The 27,705-nt window shown below is 36.2% G+C and overlaps 1 protein-coding gene across 8 annotated transcripts in view; it reads left to right on the top strand.

Annotated features, from left to right (window-relative positions):
- The window catches only part of DLG2 (discs large MAGUK scaffold protein 2), a 2,140,731-nt gene that overhangs the window by 1,167,266 nt on the left and 945,760 nt on the right, over positions 1 to 27,705 (top strand). Inside the window, exon 1 of one of the 8 annotated variants that reach the window (XM_066369822.1) lies at positions 25,260 to 25,374. The exons of 6 other annotated variants lie outside the window; for them this stretch is intronic. In XM_066369822.1, the coding sequence (XP_066225919.1) occupies positions 25,297 to 25,374 (78 nt within the window). In that variant the 5' untranslated portion in view covers positions 25,260 to 25,296. Of the gene's footprint in view, positions 1 to 25,259; positions 25,375 to 27,705 lie in introns of those variants that run through there. One more of the 8 variants, XM_066369848.1, reaches the window with a different exon arrangement.

The following is a 27,705-nucleotide window of genomic DNA, read 5'->3' as shown; positions in this document are numbered from 1 at the left end:
TGTGAAATTAAAAAAATATAAAATATATCCTTGATAGATCAAAAAATAAAATATTTAAAACTAACCAAAGGATAATATGTTTGATTAGAATAATAAGTGGATGATAAGAATAAAGCTATTTATGAAAAGGTAGAAGAGTAAATGGATGATTTGTTCAACTATATTAACAAACATTGCCAAGCTGCAATAATAACATAATGGCTCAGTGCTCGTGCACAAACTGGCTGACAGCCTGACTCCATAGCACGGCTCACTGTGAAACAGAGCTGAGAATATGCTGGTACTGTCCCAGTGGTGAAAGAATCAATGAAAATTACAGAGAACATAGATTATTCAACAATTGGTTTTTAATAAATTGAAAAAATTGCTGAAACATCAATTTAGAAAAATCAAGAAATTAATAAATTGCTAGAAAATTAAGTGGGTTTTTTTTTTTTTAACTACAAAAATGGTAGTTAAGAGAAAAGGTTCTAGGGACTGCGAGAGTTCAAACCCCAGCTACATAGTTTACTAGTCGTATGACTTTGGGTAAGTAAATTACTTTCCCTGAACTTTCATTACTTCATATACAAAACAGGGACAGTGATAGTGATTGCCTAATAACTGTTAATATAAGGAACAGGCATATGGTGGTTATGAGGATTAAATAGGTGATAATTCAAATAGAGAATTTTTTTTCTCCACCCCAGTACGGCTGACCTCCTCAGGTGCCCCGCCCTGCTCCCATATAAAGAATATATATACTGTTTTGTAAATAAGATTATTTCTATCATCAAGCACTAAGTTAATAACAGATAAACTGATATACATAGAAAACCATAAAAAAAATCTGCAATTAACTGATCTTAGCTTTAAGAAGGGCTTCATTATCATAAATGTAATCACAGAATTCACAAAGAAAGAGATTTGACTACATACAAACTTTAAAATACTATGTTTACAACATAAAAAAATTAAAGCCACAAATAAGACAGTTCTGCTTTAAACTAAAATGAGCTCTTATGAATCAATATAAAAATCACCAACATCATAGATAACTCATAAATATTAATATGAATTCAAGTAAATTCTCAAAGTATTCTAAATCAGTATTTAAAGCAATGTAAATAGAAATATGAATGCTCATCACATTAGGAGAATATGGTAATACTACAGGTGACAAGAGTGGGAAGATGATCACTCCAGAATACTGCTGGACAGTATTTATAGCATGTACCATTTTGAAAGATAATTTGGTAACACTTAATAGAAGTCTTAAAAAATTTTTCACCATTTTTGATTTATTCTAGAAATTCATCCTAGAGAAACGGTCTAAAAAGAAAACATTTGTATATACATATTTTAAAATAGTATTATATATGATAGTTGGCATATCCATGAGATAGAATATCATGGAGCTAAAAGAAATCATGTCTTTGAAGCATATTAAATGGTTGTCCAATTTCTCACAATAATGGCTAAAGCATGTTGCAAATTATAATTTGTAACCACAACAGTATCCAGATTTATCACTAAGTCTGTGTCTATATGTGCACCTGTAATACGTAAGGTAATATACCAATTTTCTAGCATGTAGGTAGAAAACAAAATTTCAGGTGAATTTTTACCTTTATGTTGTGTATTGTCAAGTTTTCTACAATAATTAATAGCACTTATAGAATATGAAAACATAAGACAAATAGTTGAAATATGATTGTATTCTGTTTCTCCCTACTTTTTGGAAAGTAATATTTCACATGTGATATAAAAGCTTGATATACTAAACTTTCTCTTTAGTTTGTTTGCAAAACTTGGGAGTGAACAACAAAACTGAGGTTATGGAATTGTTTCAGGAACAGGTGGAAACATCATTCAGGGTGGTATGCTGTTTAATGTTCAGTGCCCTTTCACGGGGAACCAAGAGAAATATGAGTCTTGGCATATGTTATTTTCTGCATGAAAGCTCACCAAAATCCCTGGTGTGTTTCAACTGCAGGAATGATAGGCAATAACATTTTATCATCTTGCCCGTGCAGTTTGTCATTTGATTACATTCAGTTTAGCACTTTATAATAAACTGTCTTTGTAACTTCTCCTTCATGTGAACTCTCAAGGCATTTTATCTCTTTACTCAATTTTAGCACATTTTATTCCCTTTATCAAGTTTTTATTCACTGAGCAAATTTTATCTTGTTGTATCATCTTACCTCTTTACCAGACTGTAAACCTTCAAGCCGGGAACTATGTGTTCCGTACCTCCTGCACCTAAACCAGAAGGCATAGGAAGCTAATATTTTGTTACATGAATGAATGACTAAGTGATAACTATTTAATATATTGTTGTTTTCTCTCTCAGAAAGATTGGAAGTTTCAGCAAAATAAAGCCTTGGGTGTTACATTGTATTTTTGCACTTAATACTTGCTAATAGTTCAGAAATACTGCCCACTTAGTTGAATTGTTTAGCCTGTTGTTTGCAAAGTATGTTTGGATGAAATTATCTGAGCAGAGGTATTAGTGAACCTAAACTAAGAAGAAGGATTTATTTAAAGGGTTTGCTTTTGTCTTTAACCTTCTTATTAACGATAACAAGTAGTTGTTACGTAAAATCACAATGCTGTCACTTGCAATTTCCAAATATCTTGAAGAGTACCTATAGCATGCAAACATCATTCTAGCTAATGAATAAAAAGGGAGAAAATTCCTGCCTTCATAGAGCTTGCCTAATGAGGGTGGTGGGAGAAGAAATAAATAAGTAAAGTGCTAATAAATGCAATATTGGAAAATAAAAAGAGGACAACAAAAAAGGCTTTATTAAAAGAGTATTGCTTTAGTAAAGACATGAGGGAGGTAAGGGAGTGATCTTATAAATGTCTGGGAAGGAGGATTCCAGGCAGAGGTTACAGTAAAGCATGAGACCTAGGGACAGAGTTTACTTGGTGTACTTAAAATACAAGGACCAACACAGTGACCTTAAGATTTGCACCAAAACGTCAGGTTAGTTCCTGAATTTGCTATCTTGTGATGAGGTATAAACTGCATGGAAAGCGCTTAGCACAATGCTTTCTTTGCACATATTAAATAATGAACATGACTTATTGCTGTGTAAATTATATGAGAAGAGGTTCTTAGAACATTGCTAGGGGGAAAAAATAGCACCACAAATTGATGATGTTGTTTTAGGGTAAAATCTTGAGGGTTCTTCTACCATATGTCTAGGTAAAGCCTCCCGGAGTTTAATGCATTATTTTCTTATATAACTACTTGCTAATATTCTTATTTCTGGTGGTTAACTACTTATTTATGTTTCTAAATAAACTTACTTCGAATGTGGAGCTTCAGTGAGTGAGCTGAGGGAGTTTGGATTTGTTCTGTCCAAATGCCTGAGCTATCTGGCAGCAGATTGGTCAGCAGGCTTTCTACACGTTACAATACTGAGATGAAGGCCCTCCTGCTCAGAACCCAGTGTTCCATTCTCCCCTAGCCAGGGTGATGGTCATTCTCGTAGACATTAGGTCTCACAGACACCCTCAGCATGAGCCAAGTTCCCTTAATGGATGTGCTGGAAAGAGCTCCGTGTTACAGAATCAAGAATGTAATTTGAGCTGTGCAGACAGGAAACAAATTGATCATTTTGGCCCACATTCCTGAATGTGAAGCAGCCCTTCCCCATCAGGGAAGACTTTCCAACATGATGCAGTTAAATTCCCAAATGTTCCTGGATGTGGAGTCTAGTTTAGATTTGCTGTTAAGCCCTTGAATATATATTTTCAAATGCTCACTGGAAAGTAGGATAAGATTCTAGTATGTTATTGCGTGCATGATCCTTAGTGATATTTTCTTTTTTACTTTTCCAAATTGAGGTGGGAGAACACCTCAAATTTTCTTGCATTTGGGCAAAACAAGGGAGCATAGAGCATTCCCAGGATCTCTTAGAATAGTTTGTCTGCCAAAGATTGCTGAGAATAACAGTTTAAGTATAGACTTAGAAAACTTTGTTTCCTAAGCAACAGCAGAAAATAGAGTAAAAATCAATTTCTGAAATCAAAATTAAGTACCATGGTTAAGTTTGTTTCTATACCTAAACTGAACTAAGTAAAATAGAAAAGAAAAATAGAATTAATTGGGTTTTCTTAAAATCTTTATTGATCCACTTGTAATACAGGCCAGACAGAAACATATACTCAAAAAACACTGTTAATGATTACTCTAACTAAATGTTAAATGTTGTCAGAAATGGACAGATGTGAAATTTCATTAGGAAAATTGTAGGTGAGACAGAAGAGAAGAACAACAATTAGGTAGAGATAGCATAAAAAAGGAAATAGTTTTTGCTAAATTGTCCTAATTTCTTCTTTTTATTCATTATTTTATTTTTCTTTTTAAATGAAGTCATTTTGTCTTTTTAACCCCCTCCTTTTAAAGAAAAACCAAACATAGTCGAGTTTTAGATGCTAATAAGTGTTCTTTTGTATTTTAAGAGCTTTATTGGAGTATAATTGACATACAATAAACTGCATATATTTTAGAGTATGTAATGTGATAGAGTTAACATATGTCAACACCTGTAGTATCATCACCACAATCAAGACAATGGATATATTTATCATCCCCTGGAGTTTCTTTGTGATCTTTTGTAAACCTTCTCTCCTCTTACCCTGTCTATCACCAGTAAACAACTGATATGCTTTCTGTTATTGTAGATTTGTTTATGTTTGGTAGAAATTTGTATAAATGGAGTCATATGGTCTGGCTTTTTGATTCAGATGAATTATTTTGGGATGCATTCATACTTTTGCTGATATCAATAGTTCATTTCTTTTTATTGCTGAATAGAGTATTTCATTGGATAAATATAAATCAATTTATATTCATTTGTTTTCTCCCAAGGTTTTTTTTTTTGCTATTATAATAAAACTCTTATAAAATTTTTGTATAATCACTGATGAATGTGTGCTTCCATTTCTCTTGGGTAAATGTCTAGAAGTGGAATTGCTGGGTCAGTTCCATATCGTAGATATTGTTTAACATTTTAAGAAACTGTCAAACTTTTCCAAAGTGGCTGCATTATTTTGCATTCTCAAAGTGATTGTTGTACTCTACATTTGTGCATTTTTTAATCACTGGCTGGACATTTTTCTGTGCTCAGTTAGTAGTAGGAATATATCTATTCCTTCAAGGTAGGCCACTGTCCTCACCACGAGAATAGCTCCCAAATGTGTGCCTCTAGTTAACTTCTTCCTCTGAAGATTCAGCTCTGTGATTTTTATTGATCATTAGCTAATCATCTAGTTTATCAGTACTTTCATGAGACTGTGCAGCTGGGGCACTACTGGATCAGGTGTCTTAACTAAATGGCCCCTGAATTTCTTTGTCTTGGGAGAGCCCAGAGTAGACTTGCTTCCTAACATGATCAATTAGACCTATCATGCATAAAAATTTTAACTCTCTTCCACTCCTCTAAGACAGAAAGGAACTTCCACAAAAAGTTTACCAAATATTTCACCAAAGACTTCCAGGAAGTGAGCACAGAGAATAAAAAGAGGGTGTTTTGATCCCCAACACAGCTAGCATGCTCATAGGAACCTAGTCCCTGTCCCAAAGAGAAGGGACTATTAAAATACAACATATGTCCTAACTGCACTGGTGGTTAGGCCTCTCCTAAATTTTTTAAATACATATTTTAATTTATCTTATCCTAGTTTGGGAAGTAAATGAAGATAATGTAAATGAAAACAACCAATGGCTATTTATTCAGAGCTTGCCTATAGCAAAGGAGTCAGCCAACATCACTTGCAGAGACTCAAAGGCAGGCTGCAGAATTGGAAAGCTTTATAGTGGTAAAAGCTAGCTGGGGTCCCCAAACTTTTTACACAGGGGGCCAGTTCACTGTCCCTCAGACTGTTGGAGGGCCGCCACATACAGTGCTTCTCTCACTGACCACCAGTGAAAGAGGTGCCCGTTCTGGAAGTGCGGGGGGGGGGGGATAAACAACCTCAGGGGGCCTCATGTGGCCATAGGGCCCTAGTTTGGGGACACCTGATTAAGGCTTCAGGTATGCATGTTTGGAGGCAGAAGTATGGGGAAGCTGTAGTGTAGGTAGGCTAATAAGAAGCAGGATATTGTATATGATTAGAGGTGCATGGTATTTGTTTTGGGGGTACAACCTGCAATTAGACATTTATGTAACTTACAAAGTAATCAACCAAATAAATCCAGTATCCATCTGATACTATGTATAGTTATTACAATATTATCGACTATATTCCTATACTGTACTTTACATCCCCATGACTATTCTGTAACTACAATTTGTACGTCTTGATGCCTTCACATTTTTCACCCATCATTTCAACTCCCCTCCCATCTGGCAATCATCAAAATGTTTCTCCATATTTATGAGTCTGTTTCTATTCTACTTGAACATTTATTTTGTTTTTTATTCCACATGTAAGTAATATCACCTGCCATTTACCTTTCTCTGCCTGACTTATTTCACTCAGCATAATACCCTCTATGTCCATCCATGTCACTGTAGATGGCAAGATTTCATTCTTTTTTATGACTGAGTTTATTCCATTGTATATGTATTGTACTGCTTCTTCTTCATCCATTTATCTGTTGATGGACACAGGTTGCTCCCATATCTTAGCTATTGTAAATAATGCTGCATTGAACATATGAGTGTGTATGTCTTTTCAATTTGATGTTTTTGGCTTATTGGATAAATACACAGAAGAGAAATTGCTGGATCCTCCTTTGGTTCTTATTATAACCTTTTTTGTGTGTGACAGAGACAGAGAGAGACAGAGAGAGGAACAGATGGGGACAGAGAGACAGGAAGGGAGAGAGATGAGAAGCATCAATTATTCGTTGTGGCACCTTAGTTGTTCATTGATTGATTTCTCTTCTGTGCCTTGACTGAGAGGCTACAGCAGATCGAGTAACCCCTTGCTCATGGCAGCAACCTTGGACTCAAGCTGGTGAGCCTCATTCAAACCAGGTGAGCCCATGCTCAAGCTGGCAACCTCAGGGTTTCGAACCTGGGTCCTCCACATCCCAGTTTGACACTCTATCCACTGCACCACTGCCTGGTCAGGCAACCTTTGTTTTAAAGTCTATTTTTTCTGAAATAAGAATTGCTACCCCAGCTTTTTTGTTTATTTGTTTGTTTCCATTTTTATATAATATCTTTTTCTATCCCTTTACTTTCAGGCTGTGTGTCTTTTGATCTGAAGTGAGTTTCTTATAGACCGTATATGTAGGAGTCTTGTTTTGTTATCTTTTGAGTTACCATTTGTTTTTTGATTGAAGCATTTAACCATTTGCACTTCAAATAATGATTGATAGGTATGTACCTACTGCAATTTTATTATTTATATTTTTTACTTCTTCTTCCTCTTTTTTTCTCTTCCTCCTCCTCCTCTTCCTCCTCTTCCCCCTCCTCTTCCTCCTCTTCCTCCTCCTCCTCCTCCTCCTCTTCCTCCTCTCCTTCTTCTTCTTCTTCTTCTTCTTCTTCTTCTTCTTCTTCTTCTTCTTCTTCTTCTTCTTCTTCTTCTTCTTCTTCTTCTTCTTCTTCTTCTTCTTCTTCTTCTTCTCCCCCTCTCCTCCTGCTCCTCCTCCTCCTTCAGGAAGACCCTGTAATATTTCTTTTAATACTGGTTGGGTGATGATGAACTCATTCAGCTTTTAGTTGTCTGGGAATCTCTTTATATGTTTGTCAATTCTAAATAAGAGCTTTGTTAGGTAGAGTAACTTTAGTTACAGATCTTTACTTTCCATCACTTTGAATATTTTGTGCCAGTCTTTTCTGGCCTGCAAAGTTGCTATTGACAGTTTTATGTGAGTTCCCTGTAGATAATTAACTGCTTTTCTCTTGCAGCTTTTCAGGTTCTCTCTCTGTCTTTAACCTTTGCCATTGTAATTATGATATGTCTTGATGTGAGCCTTATTGGGTTCATCTTGTTTGAAACTTTGCTCTTCCTGGACTTGTAAGTCTATTTCCTTCACAAGGTTAAGAAAGTTCTGTGTCATCATTTTTTCAAGTAGGTTTTCAATTTCTTTCTCTCCCTTGTCTTCCTGCACCCCCATGATGCCAATGTTGGTATGCTTGAGGTTTTCCCAGAGGTTCCTTATAATATCCTCATTTAAAAAAAAAATTCTATTTGCTATTCTGATTGGTATTTTCTGTTTTCTTACTCTCCAAATCTCTAATTTGATCCTCTGATTCATGCGCTTTACTGTTGACTTGCTATAATTATTCATTTCAGTTAACATTTTCTTTATTTCTGAGTGGTCCTTTTTATGGTTTCCATGACCTTTTTTATACTGTTGAAGTTCTCATTATGTTTTCTGAGCATCCTTATAATTGTTTTGAACTCTGCCTCTGGTAGAGTTTACCTCTATTTCATTTAGTTTTTTGTTTGTTTGTTTTCTGCAGATTTCTCCTATTCTTGCATGAGACCTACTTTGTCACCTCATTTTGGCTGCTTCCATGTTTGTTTTTATATATTAGGTAGAGCTGCTCCATCTCCTGGTCTTGGTCATGTGGTCTCACATAGTAGGTATGTAAGACAAAGTGGGCATAACCTCTCCAGTTACCTGAGACAGCTGTTCCAGATGCACCCCTGTGTGGGCTGTGTGCACCTTCCTGTTGTAGTTGAGTCTTGATTGCTGTTGAGATGTCAGTGGGAGGGATTGGCCCCTGGGTTGATTGGCTGCAAGGACTGGCTTTGACCACAGTAGAAGAGCTGCTATGCTGGGGTTGATTACACAAAGTAAGACTCACTTCAGTGGGGCTTTGGTGATCAATGAGTCTTCCCCATGAGTGTGTTACTTATGGAGGTGATTGTGCTCTAATCCAGCATGGTCTGAAGCTGTCTACCAGGTGCACTGGTTCTGGGGCCTTTTGGGAGGTATAGACCAAGGCCAGCTACCACCTGTGCCCTACCTGAAGCTATCTGGCATGAGCTACAGAGCAATCTACAGATGGCTACTACTTGTGCTGGGCTTAGAGGCACCCAGGAGAGGCCAAGCTGTATCCAAGCCTAGCTGTCGCTCATGCCAGGTCTGGGGTGACTTAGCAAGATATACCAGACATGTAAAGGCCAGATGCTGCTTGCTTAACAGAGTTTAAGAAAGTTCAAAACATGAGCCCAGAGGGGCCATTTGTATTGAAAAGCCACTGAAAATAGCTTGAGTGGGAAACAGACCAGGGTAGGGAGAAGAATGTTAGCCAGATTGGAGATTCAGGTATGGCACCCACCTGCCAGCTCTGAATGGAAGGCTTAGCAGAGGAACAATGGCCTCTGCTAGCACTTTGTTTCTGTGAGAAAGCTGCCCCTCCAGTTCTCATACTAAAGTCAGACAATTCAGTCCTCCCTTGTATGTGCCTGGCATCTCTTGAGCTCAAAGGGAGGTAAGGAGTCTAAGTAAGTCTATGTATGGGCCCTTTAAGAGGAATGCCTGGGACTCACTCAGCCACAATCCATACTGAGTTTTACAGCTAGAAGCTGTGGGGACTTCTCTTCCTGGCACTGGAACCTTTGGCTCAGAGCCCTCACTCCTCAGGGTGAACTTCTGCAGCCAAGATATTCCTCCTGATTTTTATGCACCACACATGAGTGTGGGACCAGCCTGTTTGTGTCTTTGCCCCTCTTACCAGTCTTGAAGTGGCTTATTCTTTAAATTCTTAGTTGTAGGACTTCTGTTCAACTATATTTCAGGTGGTTCTGAATGATGCTTATTCTTTAATTTAGTTGTTATTTTGATGTGGTTGTGGGAAGTTCCTAGTACTGCTTTTACCTACATCATCATCTTGACCAGAAGGCCTCCTAATTATGACTCAGAAGTTGGCTGGCATTCAGACTGTGCCACTGTAAATTGATTGACCTCCAGCAAGTTACTTAATTTCTCTGTGTCTTCTTATGTATATACTGGAGCCATCTCATAGAGTTTTGTAAGATTAAATAAGTACTTATGTCTCTGTTTCATATTAAAAAATGTTCATAAATGTTAGCTTTGATAAGCATATGAACCACATAAAACATAGTATTCATAATACAAACCTCAAATATATGTGTGTATCTTGACTCCAACTATCTTTTGACCCCTATCATTTTATTAGGGGTATAATCTTTTTTCTGGTTCTTGCCTCTTTCCTAGTATACAACTTTCTACCCAGCTTAAAGCCCATGAAGATTCATTTAATTACTTTCATTGCATAGACTCTCAACTTTCCTCTCTTTTTATTTATTTTTTTCATTTTGTTCATTGCTTTCACAGAATTCGCAGTTCAGTAAGGGAACTATGTATTAAGTAGATAACTATAAATGTCAAAATGTTCAAGAACTTGGTCCTTGAGCTTTTTCACTATCTTAATCCATAATCATGACTCTAAATGCCATTCATATTCTGATGTCTTCTTTGAAATGCTCGACTTGTATATCCAGCAGGTGACTTGCTATCTGCACTCAGCTGTCTAAAAGATAATCTCAGAGTTAACATGTCCAAAACCTAACTTTCTATTTTTCCTGAAAACCCAGCTCTATTCACAGACTTTATTTCAGCCAGTGATAAGTTCAGCATTCTAGCTGCTCATGCCAATGGCTCTGCCTCATCCTAGCCTCCTCTCTTTCTCTCATACCCCACAGCCACTAGCTTCAAAATATGTCCAGATCCTGACCACTGTGTTTTTTATTTCCTTGTGCATTAGTGTTATCCATGCTACCATTTTCTTTACACTTGATGCAATAGATTCTTAACTCTTCTCTTTGCTTCCAGCCTTGACCTCCTACAGTTAAAATTTTCAGGACAGCAGCATTCATGGTCTTATTAAAACATTAGTCGTCTCATGTTACTAGTCTGAAATTGCTTCTTACCACATTCATAGTAAAAGCCAAAGAGCCCACAGCAGCTTATGAGGCCTAGAAGATTGATTTTCCATATTCCCCTCACTCACCTGTCTGCCGCTCTGACCTTATTCTGCTACATCTTTCTTCTCACTTTGCTTCAGCCACACTGAATTCCTAACTGTCATCAATCAAGCCGGCCATTGTCCCTTCTAAAGTTTTCATGTGGTCTGTTCTCTCCTCAGGAACCCTTCTGGCTTATTCTCATTTCCTTACGGTCTTTACTCAAAATTTACTTTTCAATGAGGTTTATCTTAATCGCCTTATCAAAAACATTAAACAACTTCCAACACACTTTTTATTCCATTTACCTGTTTTATTTTTTCTTTTACAGGTATCATTATTTGACTATATATGTATATAATTAACATATATAGTCCATTGTTATCTTTCTTATCATCTCTTATCTACATTAAAATGTAAGCTCCAGAAGTTAAGGATTGATGACTGTTTAGTTAATTATTTTATCCCATTGCTTAGAAAACTTGGCTGGTGCAGAGAAACACTCAGGTAAATGCTGAACAAATAAAAGAGTGGAGGAGGAATTTATTTCATCACATTGTTTACCAGCTGTATGTACTCCCTTTTTTTTCCAGGGCTACCACAACTTGTACGTATTTAACTGTTTAACCCCCCCATCACTGCTTTTATTTTTTATATGGATGTGGAAATCCCTATGGCACAGATGAACCCCACTAGAATACACTGAAGTAGAAACTATCAAATTATCTGCAATATTTTTTTTAATCATCTGCTTTAGAAGCGTTTACAAAGAAAATTTAGAACCCTCATGTGGAAACTACTGACCATGAGAAAGAATCAGCAGGTTTAACAAAAGATAGAATTAAATCTCTAAGAAATTCATTAGTGAAAGTGTCAGACAGACTATAAAATAAGAATACTTAAAATTATAATGAGACAGAGGGAGAAGCAGAAAGTAAAACAGAAGAAGAAGGTGCTCTAACAGCAAGTTCCCCTTGGTCTTAAGCAGTATTTCCAAGTCCCCTGGGCTCCTGTCTTCAGCTGCTTTTGATCCAAGTTCTCAGCCTATAAAGCACCTGTCACATTTTATAGATTCTGTCTCCTCAGCTATTCCTTCCTTCATTCACACCTTTTGTAAATCCTTTTAGGGCACTTGTTATGCACCAGGCACTTTGTTAGGCACGGAGGATTTGGTGATGAAGAGACAACCATGGCTTCTGCTTTCATGGGATGTCCCACAGGAAAGCAAAGAAAATATATATACTGCATCGGCCATTGTCTGTGTGATAACTATTTTGAGAAGTAATGTACTGAGCTAAGGGTGTGAGTCAGGGACCTAACTTTAGGCTCTAGTGTAAGGTGTCAAAAAAGAATGTTTCTTATATTGCTTCCTGCCTGTTTTCCTACCACCAATACCCTAAATGAAGACCCCCACTATCTCTACTACCTCCATCATTCTCTCCAGTCTCCAACTCTGACCATGTTTGTCACGATTAAGCATTTCTTGGCATTGTCTTATTACAGTATGGCCGTAGCCCTTCCATCTGAATTTTCCACTATTTCTCAAACACAGCTCATGATTTCCAACATTTTTACTTTTATTCATGCTGTTTTCCCTGGCACATAAATGTACTTTTTGTTTTTACCTGTTTTCCAAGGCCCTACTCAAATTTTCTCTCCCATAGAAAGCCTGTCTTCCACGCCAGTCATGACCTAATGAATGTTATCTGAACTCAAAGTACTTGCCCTTTCTTCATCTCATGTGTTTTTATTTCACCAGAAGCCATTACATGTTATTTCCTGAATTGTTACACTATTTTTTTTTTTTTTTTGTATTCTTCTGAAACTGGAAACAGGGAGGGAGTCAGACAGACTCCCGCATGCTCCCGACTGGGATCCACCCGGCACGCCCACCAGGGGGCGATGCTCTGCCCATCTGGGGCGTCGCTCTGTCCCGACCAGAGCCAGTCTAGAGCCTGAGGCAGAGGCCAAGGAGCCATCCCCAGCGCCGGGGCCATCTTTGCTCCAATGGAGCCTCGGCTGGGGGAGGGGAAGAAAGAGACAGAGAGGACGGAGAGGGGGAGGGGTAGAGAAGCAGGTGGGTGCCTCTCCTGTGTGCCCCGGACGAAAATCGAGCCCGGGACTTCCGCACGCCAGGCTGATGCTCTACCACTGAGCCAACCGGCCAGGGCCCACTATTTCTTAAATATAGGGGCACTAAAGACCAGACACATTTTCAAAATTGAGAATGAATGAGGGGAAATAAGGATTTAAAGCCTAATTTCTTCTAGTAAATGGGTTTAAATAAGTTACTTAACTTCTTAGAAATATACTTTCCTGATTTATAAAAGAAGATGATATTATCTGACTCAGAGATTTTTTTGAAATGATTAAATGAGATGGGAATATTTTCTAAAGTGTGGTGTACTTAAGACTATAATGGCAAACATTTAAAATAAATATATTTTAATTTTAATTGAATGGCAAACATTTAAAATAAATACTTCTATTCTAATTTTAATTTAAATTAGAAAGCAATTTGTAATTAGAATAAAACATTCTCTTTTCAATTATCTAATTTTTAAAATGTTCAATTATCTCAGTTTTATTTTACTTTTTCATTATGTTAACATGATTCCATTTTCATTATATTTCAATATGAGTATTCTAGTTTTATCTATTTCATTGTATGTTATTATTTTTGGATAATGAGCCTTATTTTTGTTCATTATAGTGATATGTTCTCTTTCATATTAAATTTGTTTCAAAAGTGAGTCAAATTAAGTTTTACAATAACCTAAATAAACAACAAAGAGATAGTACGTGAATATGACAAAATAGCTGAGGTTAGATAAATATTGAGACAAGGCCTCTTAAGTACCTGAGTGAACAAAATCTTGAAGTATCTTAAAGACAAAATACTTTGCATAAATTCAGGTGCTTAAGGTAAAATGCTGATATAGAAGTATATACCAACTCATCTTCTTCTCTTTTCTCTCTATTCAGTCATGAAGGATACTACTACAGTTTCTATTAAACTGTATATGTTCTTTAAGATGCAGAGAGGTTGCAATTAATAGGAATATTTTCAATAACACTATCTGCAGTTGACATTTGCACTGAGGATTTCAACAGCTGTTGTTTCTGTTTTATGTACATGGCAGGATGCAAAATGAATAGTTTGTATATTTTCATTGGTGGTTCTCATTTAAAAAAAATGTGAGGGAGTTTATTTGTTTGCAAATGTGTTTTTATTTATTAAATTTTGTAAAAGATCTCCTGTTTCTCTCCATGGAAGGAGAAGAATTACAAAGTGAAAAAACTGACAACTGGTAGACCACAAATCAATGTCTCATTGGTTTACTTTTGAAACATTGTTTTTCCAAGCACTTCAAACCCTTCATTCAATGACTTTGATTTAGCTCTTTTCAAGTACAAGGTAAAAATACAAATAGAGGATAATAATAAATGCTTAATATGTGTCTATATAGTGCCATCTTTTCTTCTCCTAGGAGTATGAAACAATTTAATTCAACTGATATGCTCATTTATTTATTTATTCATTCAGCAAATAACTAGTATTCAGATATTTTCATTAAGTGCTTTCCATGTGAAAGGACTATGTAGATCTCTGAGGATTCAAAAATAAATAAATCATGAATTTTCTTGATTTGCCATTTAGAGGGAAACATTTAAGTTCAAAGTAATCACAAATATATATAATAAGAATTAAACCCAAGATATGTACAAAGTACAATAGGAATCCTTAGTTTTAGTGCAATATAACAAATTGGCTCTGTCTAGAGGGATCAGGAAAAGTTTCATAGGGAATTATTGGGCCAAGTCTCAAAATACATGCAAGGATTTCTCACATAAAGAATGAGAGGAGCAGGAAGTGAATGAAAGTTTAAGACCACAGGCCGAGGGAACAGCATGTGCAAAGATACTGGTACACAGAGTGTGTCGGGGAAACAGAATACTTCTGTAAAGACCCAGAAGACAATATGTCAAGATGATAATTTTATCAAAAAAATGACTATTGAACTTAAAAGATTATTGTTTTATAAATCAATTCTTGGGCTATACTGGCATGGACAGATTACTTGAGTTTAAGGGGAATTTAGAAATTGATTATATGAGAAGGCACTATATAAACACATATTAAGCATTTATTATTACCCTGTATTTGTATTTTTACCTCATACTCATCTTCATACTAAAAGTGATAAAGTTATTGTAATAAGGGTTTGAAGCACTCTGAAAAACAATGTTTCTCAAAAGGTAACCCAGTGAGACTTGATCTGTTGTCGACAAGCTGTCAGTTTTTTCACTGTGTAATTCCTCCCCTTCCGTAGGTAGAAACAGGAGATATTACAAAATTTAGTGAATAAAGTAACTAGAGGTAAGACAACTGGTAAAAATGAAAATGAAACTAAGAGTATAGGCTCCCCAGCTAACACCTCACCTTTATGGATGGTAATACTTCTGTTGTCCAGATAGCTAAGGATATTGGACTCTCTAACTGAATTATAATTGATAAGAAAGTTCCTATGCCAAAGGTTTCAGGTTAGATAAATGTCATTTAGACAATTGCATCTGTGGCATGCTTTGGCAGGCCATGTAAATTTGAAGAAATTGAATTGAATCATCTGTTACAAAGTTATTCAACTACCCATTCTTTAGCATTGTGTAGCTATTTCAGGAAAACAATATGTTCACTGCTTTGTTTTCTTTTTTACTCCCGAGTTAAAGTTCTGTCATGTTCTATTAGCTACCCATTTTCCTTGGCTTCTGGCTTGATGTTCTACGTTGCTCATACCTATCTCCACTCAGCTCTGCATTCCTTTCGATAGCCATTGACTTATTGATCTCTACCCTCCACTGTAGCAAACTTTCATTGTAAGCATGTGGGCCAATCTCAGCATGTGGATCCAGAATTACCAAAAGCTCAAGGTCTATTTGAGTTTCCCTTATTATGAAAGATTTTTTACAATGAGAGGCTATGAGAAGACTTTCAAACATTTTAAAAACATACAGAAAACAAAATAATAATCTGCCTCAGAAAAATGGACATTTTGAAACTAAAAATCTTTCAATTTATGAAATATATTTACAAGTTGTTTTCACTAATGGAATAAAAGAGGAAAAGATTTAAAAGAGAAGGTAGATATCCTAACAGCAAGGATGGTTAAATACAAACATGGAGTTTTAGAGTCCTGGCTGGGCTCAGTGGATAAAGAATCAACCAGAGGTCACAGGTTCGAGTCCTGGTCAGGGCACATACAACAAGTAATCAATGAGTACACAAATGCTAAGTGAACAAGTAGTTGATGCTTTCCTCTCTCTTCCCATCTCTGTCTCTGTTTCTCTCTTATCTCTCTTGCACCATTCTCTCCCTCAAATCAATAGAAGCATTAAAAAAAGTATTAGAAAGCATTCTCTGCTTCTTCATAATAGTAAGCACAAATTTTCTGTCTCAGCTATTGTGCATTTTTGTCTTTTCTGAAGATCAGAGAATGCATAAAAATAAAAACATTTTTATAACATCCATAATGTATGCCAGGTACAGGTCCAAACAGTTTACATGTATTATCTCATTTGATACATAAGTATTAAACACAATGGTTTCCATTATTACCCCATTTGATACACTTGGCATCATTTGTGCAAGGTCACTAATCTAGTGGTGGTCTATTTTTCTGCTAACTTTAGGTAATTAATTATTATACAATAGTGACTTTTGAATAGCATTTTAATTAGGCGAATTCCCAGAATATCTTGTACAAAATATTTCACAATACATCTTATACATACTATTGTCAGATATGGTGATCAAATACTAACACCTCATGGCCATGCCAGTGAAATTCTCTAGTTTGCTTTTGGGTAATGCCAGTCTGGCTTGTTTGAGCTGGTATAAAATAGCGGCCAGTGCAGTGAGATCTGGACCTGACTGTGGTGTCCCAGGGGCACATGGGACTCAATAAGGGCTCTAAACATAAGAATGTGAGATTCTGATGCTCATACAGAGCAAGTCAGTTAACCTTAGGATCCCCCAAGGAAGAGAAATTAGACTGACATCCCTGCAACTAACTGAAAAGTCAAAAAGGTTCTCGTTTAATGAAAGGGCTTCTAAAATAACTTCATTTATTATACCAAGGAAACAACAAGAAGCATGTTTCTATTATAGGGGGAAGAGTAAATTTAACCCTTTTGTGTGGGGAGAATAACACTAAACCAAATAAATATAAAACATGAAATGGCTTCTGGACCAGTAAAATCTCTGGGCAACTAGCAGAAGCAAAAAATTAGTCGGTACCAACAGTTGCACCACTAAAGGTCCCTGGGACTCCTGCAGGAAGTAAAATCTGTCTAAAGAGTATTTCAAATTAAAAATATGCAAAGATATATAGAAACTATCCACCATAAGTGGAATAAATAGGATAAGATTTCTAAGAAAATTAGTTAATAAGAGTATAAGATAAAACTACAAATTAAATGTTTCATATTAAAAAATATGATAAAGGAAGGAATAAAAATCTTAATAAAAGAACAAAACACTATGATAAAAGTCTGGTTGGAGTAAAAAAATAAATATATAGAACCTCTAGATATTAAAACTGTACAATAATTTATTAAAAATGAACACTTTGTAAATAGATAAAACAGTAGATTAAAACAAAATAAAAATAGTAATTGGATATGAGGATATAACTATAAAAACAGCAAAACACAGAAGAAGAATAGGAGATATATGAAGCAATAGAATAGGAAAATAGCCCAGGAAAAATAAAACAGGATTTTAGAAGAATAAAATAGAATATGGGAGAAGAATATTAGAAAAGATAATGATTGAGGTTTTTTTAAAAAAAATAACTGCTCAGATAAAAGAATGATGAGTTCCAAGAAGAATTTTAGAAAAAAATATATTGTACTAAAACAGCAGTTAAACAAAGATTTTTTAAAAATCTTCAAACAAAGCTAAAAAGAGACATTCCTTACACTGTAGCAATTTGATTGACAGCAGACATCTTGTCATAAAAATAGATACAAAAGATGGTAAGAGATATCTTCACAGTGCTAAGGGGAAATAATTGTCAATCTAGAAATCTCTATTTACCTATGCTATCCTTCAAACTCTAAAATGAATGTAGACAGTTCATGAAAAATATAAAAAGATTGAACATGTTTAATCATCACAGATTTTTTCAGAAATAACTATTAAGATAGCTACATTGATAAGGAAATTTAGAAGGGTTAGACTGCTAAAAATAATAATGAGAAAATAAACTGATAGCATGTGGAATTTTTCTGATTAATCTTTAATTATAAAAAATAAATAATGGTGATAATAATAATGACTGATTTGGTGAGGAATAGAACTACTTACTACAAGATATAATAGTAGGTGTGAGAAATATACTACCATGCATAGTAATAAACTGCTATAAAATAATAACATGGATTATTGGGCATAGCATGTCCAACTTTCTAAAAATTAATTTGAAAAGTTAAATGAAAAGAATGATTAGCTCTTGATATATCAATATTTATTATAAAGCATAGTAATAAAGATAATATAGTATTAGCAAAGGTAAGTAAAAATTTAACAATCACAAAAGAGCCCAGAACAATTATATGAGTACCCATAGATATAATATGACTTAGGAGCATAACAAGTCAGAAAAAAAAGGGAAAAATATACCAGCAGAGAGAAAGAAAGAAAAAAGGAAGGAAAGAAGGAAGGAAGAAAGGAAGGAAAAAAAAAGGGAGGGAGGGAAGGAGGGAAGAAGGGAGGGAGGGAGGGAGAGAGGGAAGGAGGGAGGAAAGAAGAAAGACACTGCCATACCTATGGGGGGAAAGATTTCTATCTCACACCATATATTTTTTTAATTATAAAATTTATTTGTGAAAATAAAAATATTAAATTTGGGGGAGAAAACATAAAATATATATTTATAGGGAAATTCTTAAGATAATAAAAGTACATGCCGGTATATAGGAAAATCTTGATAAATTTTATTTAGTACACTTAAATTTTTATGAGGATTCTATATAATAACATACAGTGACTAATAAAAGACCAGTCAGCATATATAATAAATACAGAATTAGTGTCCTTAATACATTAAATATTTTCATAAATCTATAAAATAAAAATATCTAATTTTTATTTTGAGTTAATTAAATTTATTGGAGATGATATTGGTTAATAAGATTATATAGGTTTCGATGGACATGACCATGAAACATGATCTGTACATTGCATTGTGTGCCCACCACTCAGTCAAATCATCTTCCATTGTGATATATTTGTTCCCTTTTACCCTTTATTACTCCCCACCCTCTCTTCTCTCTGGTAACCACTGTACTGTTGTCTATGTCTATGAGTTTCAATTTGATATTTCACATATGAGTGAAATCATGTGACTCTTAGTTTTTTCTGATTGACCAATTTCACTTAGCATAATATTCTCAAGGTCCACTCATGTTTCACAAATGACAGTATTTCATCATTTCTCATGGCTAAGTTGTATTCCATTGTATATGTGCACCATATCTTCTTTATTCAATTATCTATCAAAGAACACTTTGAATCTAACTTTTAAATAAGCAAAGGTTATGAATAGAAGGAAGCTCAAATAGCCAGTAAACATTTGAAAAGATGCTAAATCTCACCAGCAATCAAGAAAATACATATCAAAATTCCAAGGAGCTAAACATTATTTGTTATGTTTTGAACAATTTTTAAAGTCTGATTATACTGTGTCATCTAGAATGCAGGTCTCCTATAAACTACTAATAATGTAAATTAGAGAAAAATTTGTTATAAATGGACACATCCTGTGATCCGTCAATTACATTTTGAAGTAGCTACTCTAAAAATTGCATGTGTTTAAAGCGACAGGTACAAGAATATTTATTGAAAATTATTTTGAGATAATTTTGAGGTGGTGTTGGGGTAGAGGGATTTTGCCTATATTATGCAGTTTATTTTTAAATTAAATTTATTGGGGGACAGGTTTCAAATGCGCAACTCAATAAAACATCATCTGCACACTGCATTGTACACTACATTGCCCCAAGAAGTCTCTTTCTGTTTCCATTTCCCCCACCTTGCCCACCTCAAATGATCCCTCCCACTTGTCCTTCTGGCTGTCACCACACTGTTGCCTGTGTCTATGTGTAATATATCTAGATCTAGATATATACAGGATATATATATATATATATATATATATATATATATATATTCTTTTGCTTAGTCCCTTCACCTTCTACTCCCCAATCTCTCACCAACTCCCTCTGACAGCTGTCAGTCTGTTCCATGTATTCATGTCTGTGTTTCTACTTTATTCATCAGTTTATTTTGTTCATTAGATTCCACATGTAAGTGAAATCATATGATATTTGTCTTTCTTTTGACTGGCTTATTTCACTTAGAATAATAATCTCCAGGTCCATTCATGCTGCCGTAAAGGCATGATTTTCTTCTTTTTTATGGCCACATAGTATTCCATTGTGTAAATGTACCACAGCTTTTTTATCCATTCATTTACTGATGGGTACTTGGACTATTTCCAGATCTTGGCTATTGTAAATAATGCTGCAGTGAACATAGGGGTGCAGATATTCTTCCAAATGAGTGTTTCAGGATTCTTAGAATATATCCCTAGAAGTGGGATAGCTGAGTCAAAGGCAGTTCCATTTTTAATATTTTGCTGAAGCACCGTAGTGGCTGAATCAAACATGGCAAAATGTTAACATTTATAAAATCTGGATGGTAGGCATATGGGTGAGTGTTGCATAACTTTCTCACATCTCTGGGTGCTGAAGTATATCATGATTAAACATTTAAAAGAAAAGATATGTGAAATATTCAAATATCAAATAATTAGTTCTAATTGTGAGAGCATAAAAAAGAGGTAAATTTATTCCATTATAATTAAAGTCAATAGAGTCTTATTTGTAGTGACTCAAACATTTTGTCATACTTGTCCATGACTGGTTGATCTTTGACGCAGAAATATATCTATCAGGCAGTGGGTCAGTTTGTACACGTTGGTTTTGATATATACACATAAAGTTATAGTGACCATTTTGCTATTGTCCATACAGATAAAACCTACAAAGAGATTTCACTATTCCTTTTCCTTTTATATACATTCACACTAATAATTGCACTTTGTATAGATAATATTTATTATTGGGCTTGAAGAACATAGAAACCAAAACACAGTAATTTTCTTCCTGAGCTCCCACTAAATTTTCACATATGTGTTATAATGCCATTCTGCATTAAAATTTATTTTTTTATACATCTGTGTCCCCAGTTATATGGGACTTCTTGAGAGGAGGGATTATAGCTTATTCAGTGTATGGCCTAAAGTAAATAATCAGTACCCTTTTGTGGAGAAATATTTAATCATGCAAGTAATAAGACTTCTAGTGAATATTCTCATTGTAGAAGATTCAAATAATACACAATATACCATATTTCTCCATGTATAAGATGCACCTCTGTTTTGAAAAATTTGGGGTCTAAAAATTGGATGTGTCTTATACAATGGTTGAAGATTTTTTTAATTTGTATTTCCCACTTTTTTGCACAGATGAGGAGTTGTATGAATTTTATGAGGAATAAAACTTGAGTTCAGTAACTTTATGTAATTTTTTTTTCAAATTTTAAACCCCCAAATTAAGGTATGTCTTATACATGGGGAAATACGGTATAGAGCAAAATGTAACTCTTTTTTATCTTCCCTTTCCACTACTCTCTACAGAGGTAGCTAACATCAATATTTTGGAATTCCTGTGAATTAGAATTGAATAGTATGTTTATATTTTTTATTCATAAAGTCTATGTATCTACACCTGCTGTTTAACAATGCACTGATATCATATGTTAACCAAAGGTCTATCAAATATGTATATCAGATATGCAAACAAATTAAACAAATATTGGATGTTTGTTTGTTTTGTGCATTAGTTTGTGTACATCTAAAACATGTGTTTTCTTTAGTGTATATTAAATGCCTAACCTAGATAGCTTTTTAAGCTAGCAGATAGAAGTTTCTCGGGTTTAATATTTAGTCTGTTTATATAATTATATATGATATATCTAGATGATTTTTAAAAGAAAATTATTTATATACTAGGCAGAAAATGTAGTTGTATAATACTTTACAGCTTGATTTACACATTGCATTTACCTTGAGAATTCAGAGGAGGCTCACACAATGTGTGTGTTGAGGCATGAACCCAAAGCGGCTTAAATGGATTAATGTTGCATCTCAAACTCAGCTGTACTGTTAGACTTCTGTCATCTGAGAGGTACTAAAAATGAAATTACAAAGGAGAAGGTCTGCCCAGGTATTGATGTTAGGCAGATGGAAAGCATCTGAAAAACCAGTTTCCCTTACATGGCATAGCTACAAAAGTTGTTTATCTCAACTGGGAGAACAATGGCTAGAGACCATTAGGATTTATGATTGGCAGCTGCCACCCTCCTTGTAGCACTCACCTCTGTGTAGGAACCCAGGGAAAAGGGTTGTGTAACTATGGCAACAACATCATTTCATTAAATGGCACTCGTCTTTCAAAAAACTTTTAGAACTAAAAATTTGTGGATATGCTTCTATTGACTCTTCTAGTCTTTAAAGTTTGTGGATTTTTCTTTGTCATAGACACAGTCAGCAAATGTATTTTGAGTATTTACACTGTGCTAAGCATTTTCAGAACATAAACACAAGTCCTGACTACAAATGTCCTACTCCACGCTGCCTTTTCTACCTCCAGCTCCCTATTTAAGAAACAAAAGTTATTATTGTTATTTATAAGTTAATCTTAACTGGCAGGCCAATTTATTTTCTTCAGAACTCCCATCTTGTAAAAGTTTATAAAGGCTCCGTGTCAGGTGTGTGAAGAAGTCATTAAAGTTTCAATATAAAAGTAAAACCAACCAACAAAACAATCAAACATCAAAGATCTCTCCAAGTCCCAGTTTTAGTGACCTAAGAAATCTTAACTTATGAAGAAAGTGCAAAAATTATTTTATGGTCTGGCAGCCCTATTAACAGTCTTTGATTCCTCCCCCCTCTTATATTCATGGTTTGAAAGCTCAACATTTTTTTCTCACCTCCTTATTGTCTGATTCCATCTTAAAATGTTAAAAATAGAATTTTTTTTACTCATTAATTTAGAGAGAATTGCTCCCTTTCTCCTTTTCATCTACTTTATTCTGTTAACTGAATAGTCTTTTAACTACAACAGGGCTTTGTCAACCTTGTATGCAGAAATAATGAATGCCTTTAGCATCACAGCCATATTGGGGTAAGCTGTGTTCCTGCTGAGTGGCGCTTTGAAAACGAAGCAGGAGTTATTTATTTATTTGTTGGATTTTGGTGGTACTTCTTTTCCAACGAGTACAGGGTGTGATGTGGAGAATTTTGCGCAGGGGTTGTCTAAGAGTGTCAAAAAGAAATGAAAGAAAGGTGGAGTTTGTCAAAGTGAAAGAACAGAGCAACAGAAGCAGCTGGTGGCCAAGCCAAAACCTAGGTGGCAATGAGGCAAGCTGCAGAAGGCAGAAGGGTCCCAGCTGCCCGCAGGATCTGTGGGCTTTTTAGAATGCTGAGTCATTTTTACCAGAGCCTATACCTCTGGTTGGCAACAGACAAGTCTCACATAAAGGGGCATAATCAGAATTATAGACTCATCGGGCAGAAAGGGGCCTTAAAAATCATCTGTTCAATTCTCTTAATTTACAGGTGAGGCACATCAAACTCAGAACAAGGAAACAAATTAGAAGCAGGCACCCTGGTTAAAACCCAGTTTAGTCTTTCATTCAGCAAACATACATTAAATGCATGGTTCTAAGCACTCTTCTAGGCACCAAGGTTACCTTAGGGATTAACAGGGACATGCGTACTGACTACCGTTGTCCTATCCCACATTGTCTACTGGCTCAATTGCCTATGAAGGTATCTGATATACTTTATAAAACAGTAGTCTTTTGACTGAAGACCCAAACCTCTTTGGGGGTAAACTTCAAGGGATGTACAGGGAATGAAGGGAGTTCTATTCCAACCATCTGTAAGTGTGCTGATGTTCTTTGAGCACTAATGTCAGATCAGCTGGAAAACACTTATGGGACTGAGTCTTGTTTGTATGTCACTAGAAGAAAGACTTTCTGGTTAATTTTCTTTTCTCAAGTATTCTGGTTAAAGGCTTAAATGCCCTTTCATTGGACAAAATGCTTAGCCCTTAAAATTGACTTTACCTTTTCAATGCCTCAGTCTAAACCCTTAATAAGATAATTGAAATTGAAAGCACCTCGTGGTAGAATCAAAAGAGAAAATTCTTCAAAGGAGCAAGAGCTGCCATAAATCATCAATTTACCTTCCCCAAAGTGGTATTACAGTCCTCCATGTAATAATGTAATATTGGCTATCACTGCAAGAAGAAGACTCAAGAGTTTGTTTGTTTGTTTTGTTTTTTTTTAAGTAGATTGCTTTATTTTAGAGGTAAATTTAAGGCCCTCAGTCCCCATGTGGAAAACCTGTGTTCATAAGCAAGACCCGGTGTGCTTTAGAAATGGAACCAATGAGTTTGAAAACTTAAGGACCTTTAAGCAAGCCCCTGCTAGTACACTTCATCCTGCTCACTTTGTCCTTTGTCCCAGGCCAGTCTTTCAAAAATAAAGTGTTAGTAACTCTTGTAAGCTATGGCTAAGGCTGGCTCAGGTACAAAGATGACTTTCCTTGGACCAAATGGCGTTGAGGAGGGGGTAAGGGAAGGAAACGTCTGTTTCCAGCCACCGGAGCAGTGCGATATTCGGGGAGGATGAGAGCAGGATACAGGCTCCAGGGACACCTGTTTGTGTCGGCAAGCCAGGTTCGCGGTGGCCCTGCGTCGCGCCTGTGCCTGGCCGCTCCGGTATTGGCCGATTTACCTGGGAGGCTCTGTGTGGGTCTGTCTTGACGCCGCCAGCACGTACCGTCAAGACAGAGGGAAGCCGAGCCAGGAGGGGAACCACCGGAGCCTGAGCCGGAGGTGAGCCGCCTCCCGGGCGAGCGGACTGCGGCTTCCCTTCCTCCAGACACGCATGGAGTTTGGTGGTGACGGTGCCCAAGAACTGCAGAGAGATACTTAGCTGACTGGTTGTGTGAACCGGCTAGGAAGGCAGCGCCCGCCTCGCCCGGACCTCCTGCTGGTAGGATGTAAATATACCTGCAGACTGGCCAAACAGGACTGCCTTTCCCCACCACCCCCTCCCTGCTCCCACTCTCCCCCTCAGCTAACTAGCATGAGAGGAACTGAGAAAGCAACAGCCTGCAAGTGACAGCTCCAGCCTGATTCCGTTCGTCTCTGAGCTGAGGTGGGAAATTGTGCTGCAGGTCATTGTGAATTTCTTCCCTTTGCATCGCTATGTTCGCCTCTATCTGGTATGCCAAGAAGCTGGGTCGCAGGTTCGTCCACAATGCCAGGAAGGCGAAATCCGAAAAGGTATGGAGTACGTGGGGCTGGAGATTACCTTTCCGATTTGCCAACTGCCTGCTAGTCTGAGCACAGACACAGTCCTTATTAGCTTGGGATGAGAGCTTGCCTCTCTCTGGGGATGTAGTCCATGCCCCTTACAGAAGGGGTGACTCTTGGAGCCTAGCTACTTAGAAGGGGAGCGTTTGGGGTTAAGCAGGATCATTGGCTACGCAAAATATTTGGTGGTATCATCAATTGAGAGAGTGTCTCCAAAGAGACTTAATTTTCCTTTAGATGACATAGGGTGGAAGCACTTGAGCAGCTGGAATTTCAGCTCCTTCAGGGAGCTCTCGTAAACTTGTTGCTATACTGCATTTATTTTTATTACTACAATCTTTGATTCTGAAGGGGGCACGATAAATCCTTGATTGTTTCTCCAGGACTTGCATCCCAGTCTGTGTCCTAAGGGGACATATTTGGGACTCTGAGTAACACTGACCAGATTCCACAAGGGCGCCTGATATTTTCTTTCAAATCAACACAGCCATCCTCTAAAAAATGTATACAATAAGCAAGAACTGTATTTGTAATCGGAGAGTCATGACCATTGAGAGGATGGCTTTGTATTTCTTTTATTCAGCATGACTAGTTGTTTCAAGAAAACCTCTATGTAGATTTCCCTCATTAGTTATTATCATTCCCTAAGAAATTAAAATGACCTGTAAGCCTAAAATGCATTATAAGGGTGTATCTCTAATTTGTCCTGTGGTTTCAGAGCATTGGCCAAACTGTCATATTTCGGTAATCCGTATCCAATGTGATAAGTGTTGAGGAAATTTCCAAAGGTTACAACGTTTAGTAAAATGGAGATTTTTCATACTACTCTGAAGATACAACCTTTGGTCCAGTGTCCTCTGTGCCTTAAATCTGCTCCTGAGATTGATCCTGTAATGGCTTTCATACCCTGTGGCACAGTCCTCCCTCTCAGCTGCAAATGTTCCTTCACTTGAACTGGCTGTTTGTTTCCTCAGAGTAGGAATGTTGATAACATGAACAAGAATACAGTGATAAACCAAGATACAACTCTTTGTAGTGTGAAAAGAGAAAACATGTTTAGAGCTCCGACTTCAGGGTTGGAGTCTTTTAGAATGTCCAAATCTGAAGCTTGTAGAATGATGTTATTTAATGGCATTTTGGTGGGGAAGGGGGAGGCAAGAGTGGGGTAGAATCGATCCCTTTTCTATTCTTATATATCACGGGTAAAAAAAACTGCAAACCTAATGGTCATGTAGTAGCACCATTTATATTGAACAGTTGGGTCTTGAGGGTTTTGTTTTGTTTTTTGCTTCTCGAGTAATTTTTAAGGAAAGAGACTTGTAAATAGGGCTTTTTGTTTTGTTTTGTTTTTTATTGGAGCAAATGTTTTGAAAAAGTACATTCTTCCTATGAAAATTATAGGTTGTATGGATGAGAGGACTGTCAGAGACTGCAAATGGCTCTGAACGCCACTGGTAGATAATGCCTTTATGCCAAATTAGCATGCAAAGAAAAGTTGAATCTTCCAGTGACACTTAATTCAGGCTTGGGCCCAAATGTGGAGAAAAGCAGCTCTATGAAATCCAGTGTATAGCACCTTAAAGGATGTTGATCTAACAAAGTAACCTGGGCTTCTGTTAAGTGTAGGAAGAAGCTAGTAAGGGGACTCTGATATCTCCTTTTCATTTCTGGGATGGCTAAGGCTTAGAACAGGGAAGAAGAAACCCAAGAAGGGGTTAAGGGTTTAAAATTCTTAATTTATCTTAGACAGGAAGGGAATCCAGCATCAGAGGACTGAAGTTTTGCTCTCTGAATGATTAAGAGCAAATTAAAAATTATTATTTCTAATCCCCTTGAGCTAGCCAGGGGAGCCAAGAGTAGTTACTGTTGAATACTAGGTGATGATAACTAACAAAAAAGAGCGTATTGGTATTTTTCTTCATGGAATTTGTATTCCCAGAGTTCCTAGAATAAATTAAAAGGTGTGCTGCCTTGAACAATGAAGGCCCTCAGTCGATGCTTGGTAAATGGAAATAGTGGGTTTATTCTGTGTACTAATTTTATCACCTGACTTATTTAAGCCAACTATTGTGAATTACTGGGTATGTAACAAGCTCAGTAATGTCTTTAAGTGAGAAGACATTTAAGAAATGATACTGCAAGCTGAATAAGTGTATGTAAAGTGTATTATAACATCAGAGATCATGTAATTGCAACCATGAAGGGGGATGTAAAGTACAGCTGACTGTATGTTGTCAGGCTTTATTGTAAGATGCAGAAAGGTGAAGAAAATAAGATTATAATTGAGTTTTATGTAGAGAA

This window comes from Saccopteryx leptura, chromosome 1 (genome assembly GCF_036850995.1).
Source record: "Saccopteryx leptura isolate mSacLep1 chromosome 1, mSacLep1_pri_phased_curated, whole genome shotgun sequence".
In the NCBI taxonomy this organism is placed as follows: domain Eukaryota; kingdom Metazoa; phylum Chordata; class Mammalia; order Chiroptera; family Emballonuridae; genus Saccopteryx; species Saccopteryx leptura.
The sequence above is the reverse complement of the archived record's forward strand: the minus strand, read 5'-3'. Positions and strand labels throughout refer to the sequence as shown.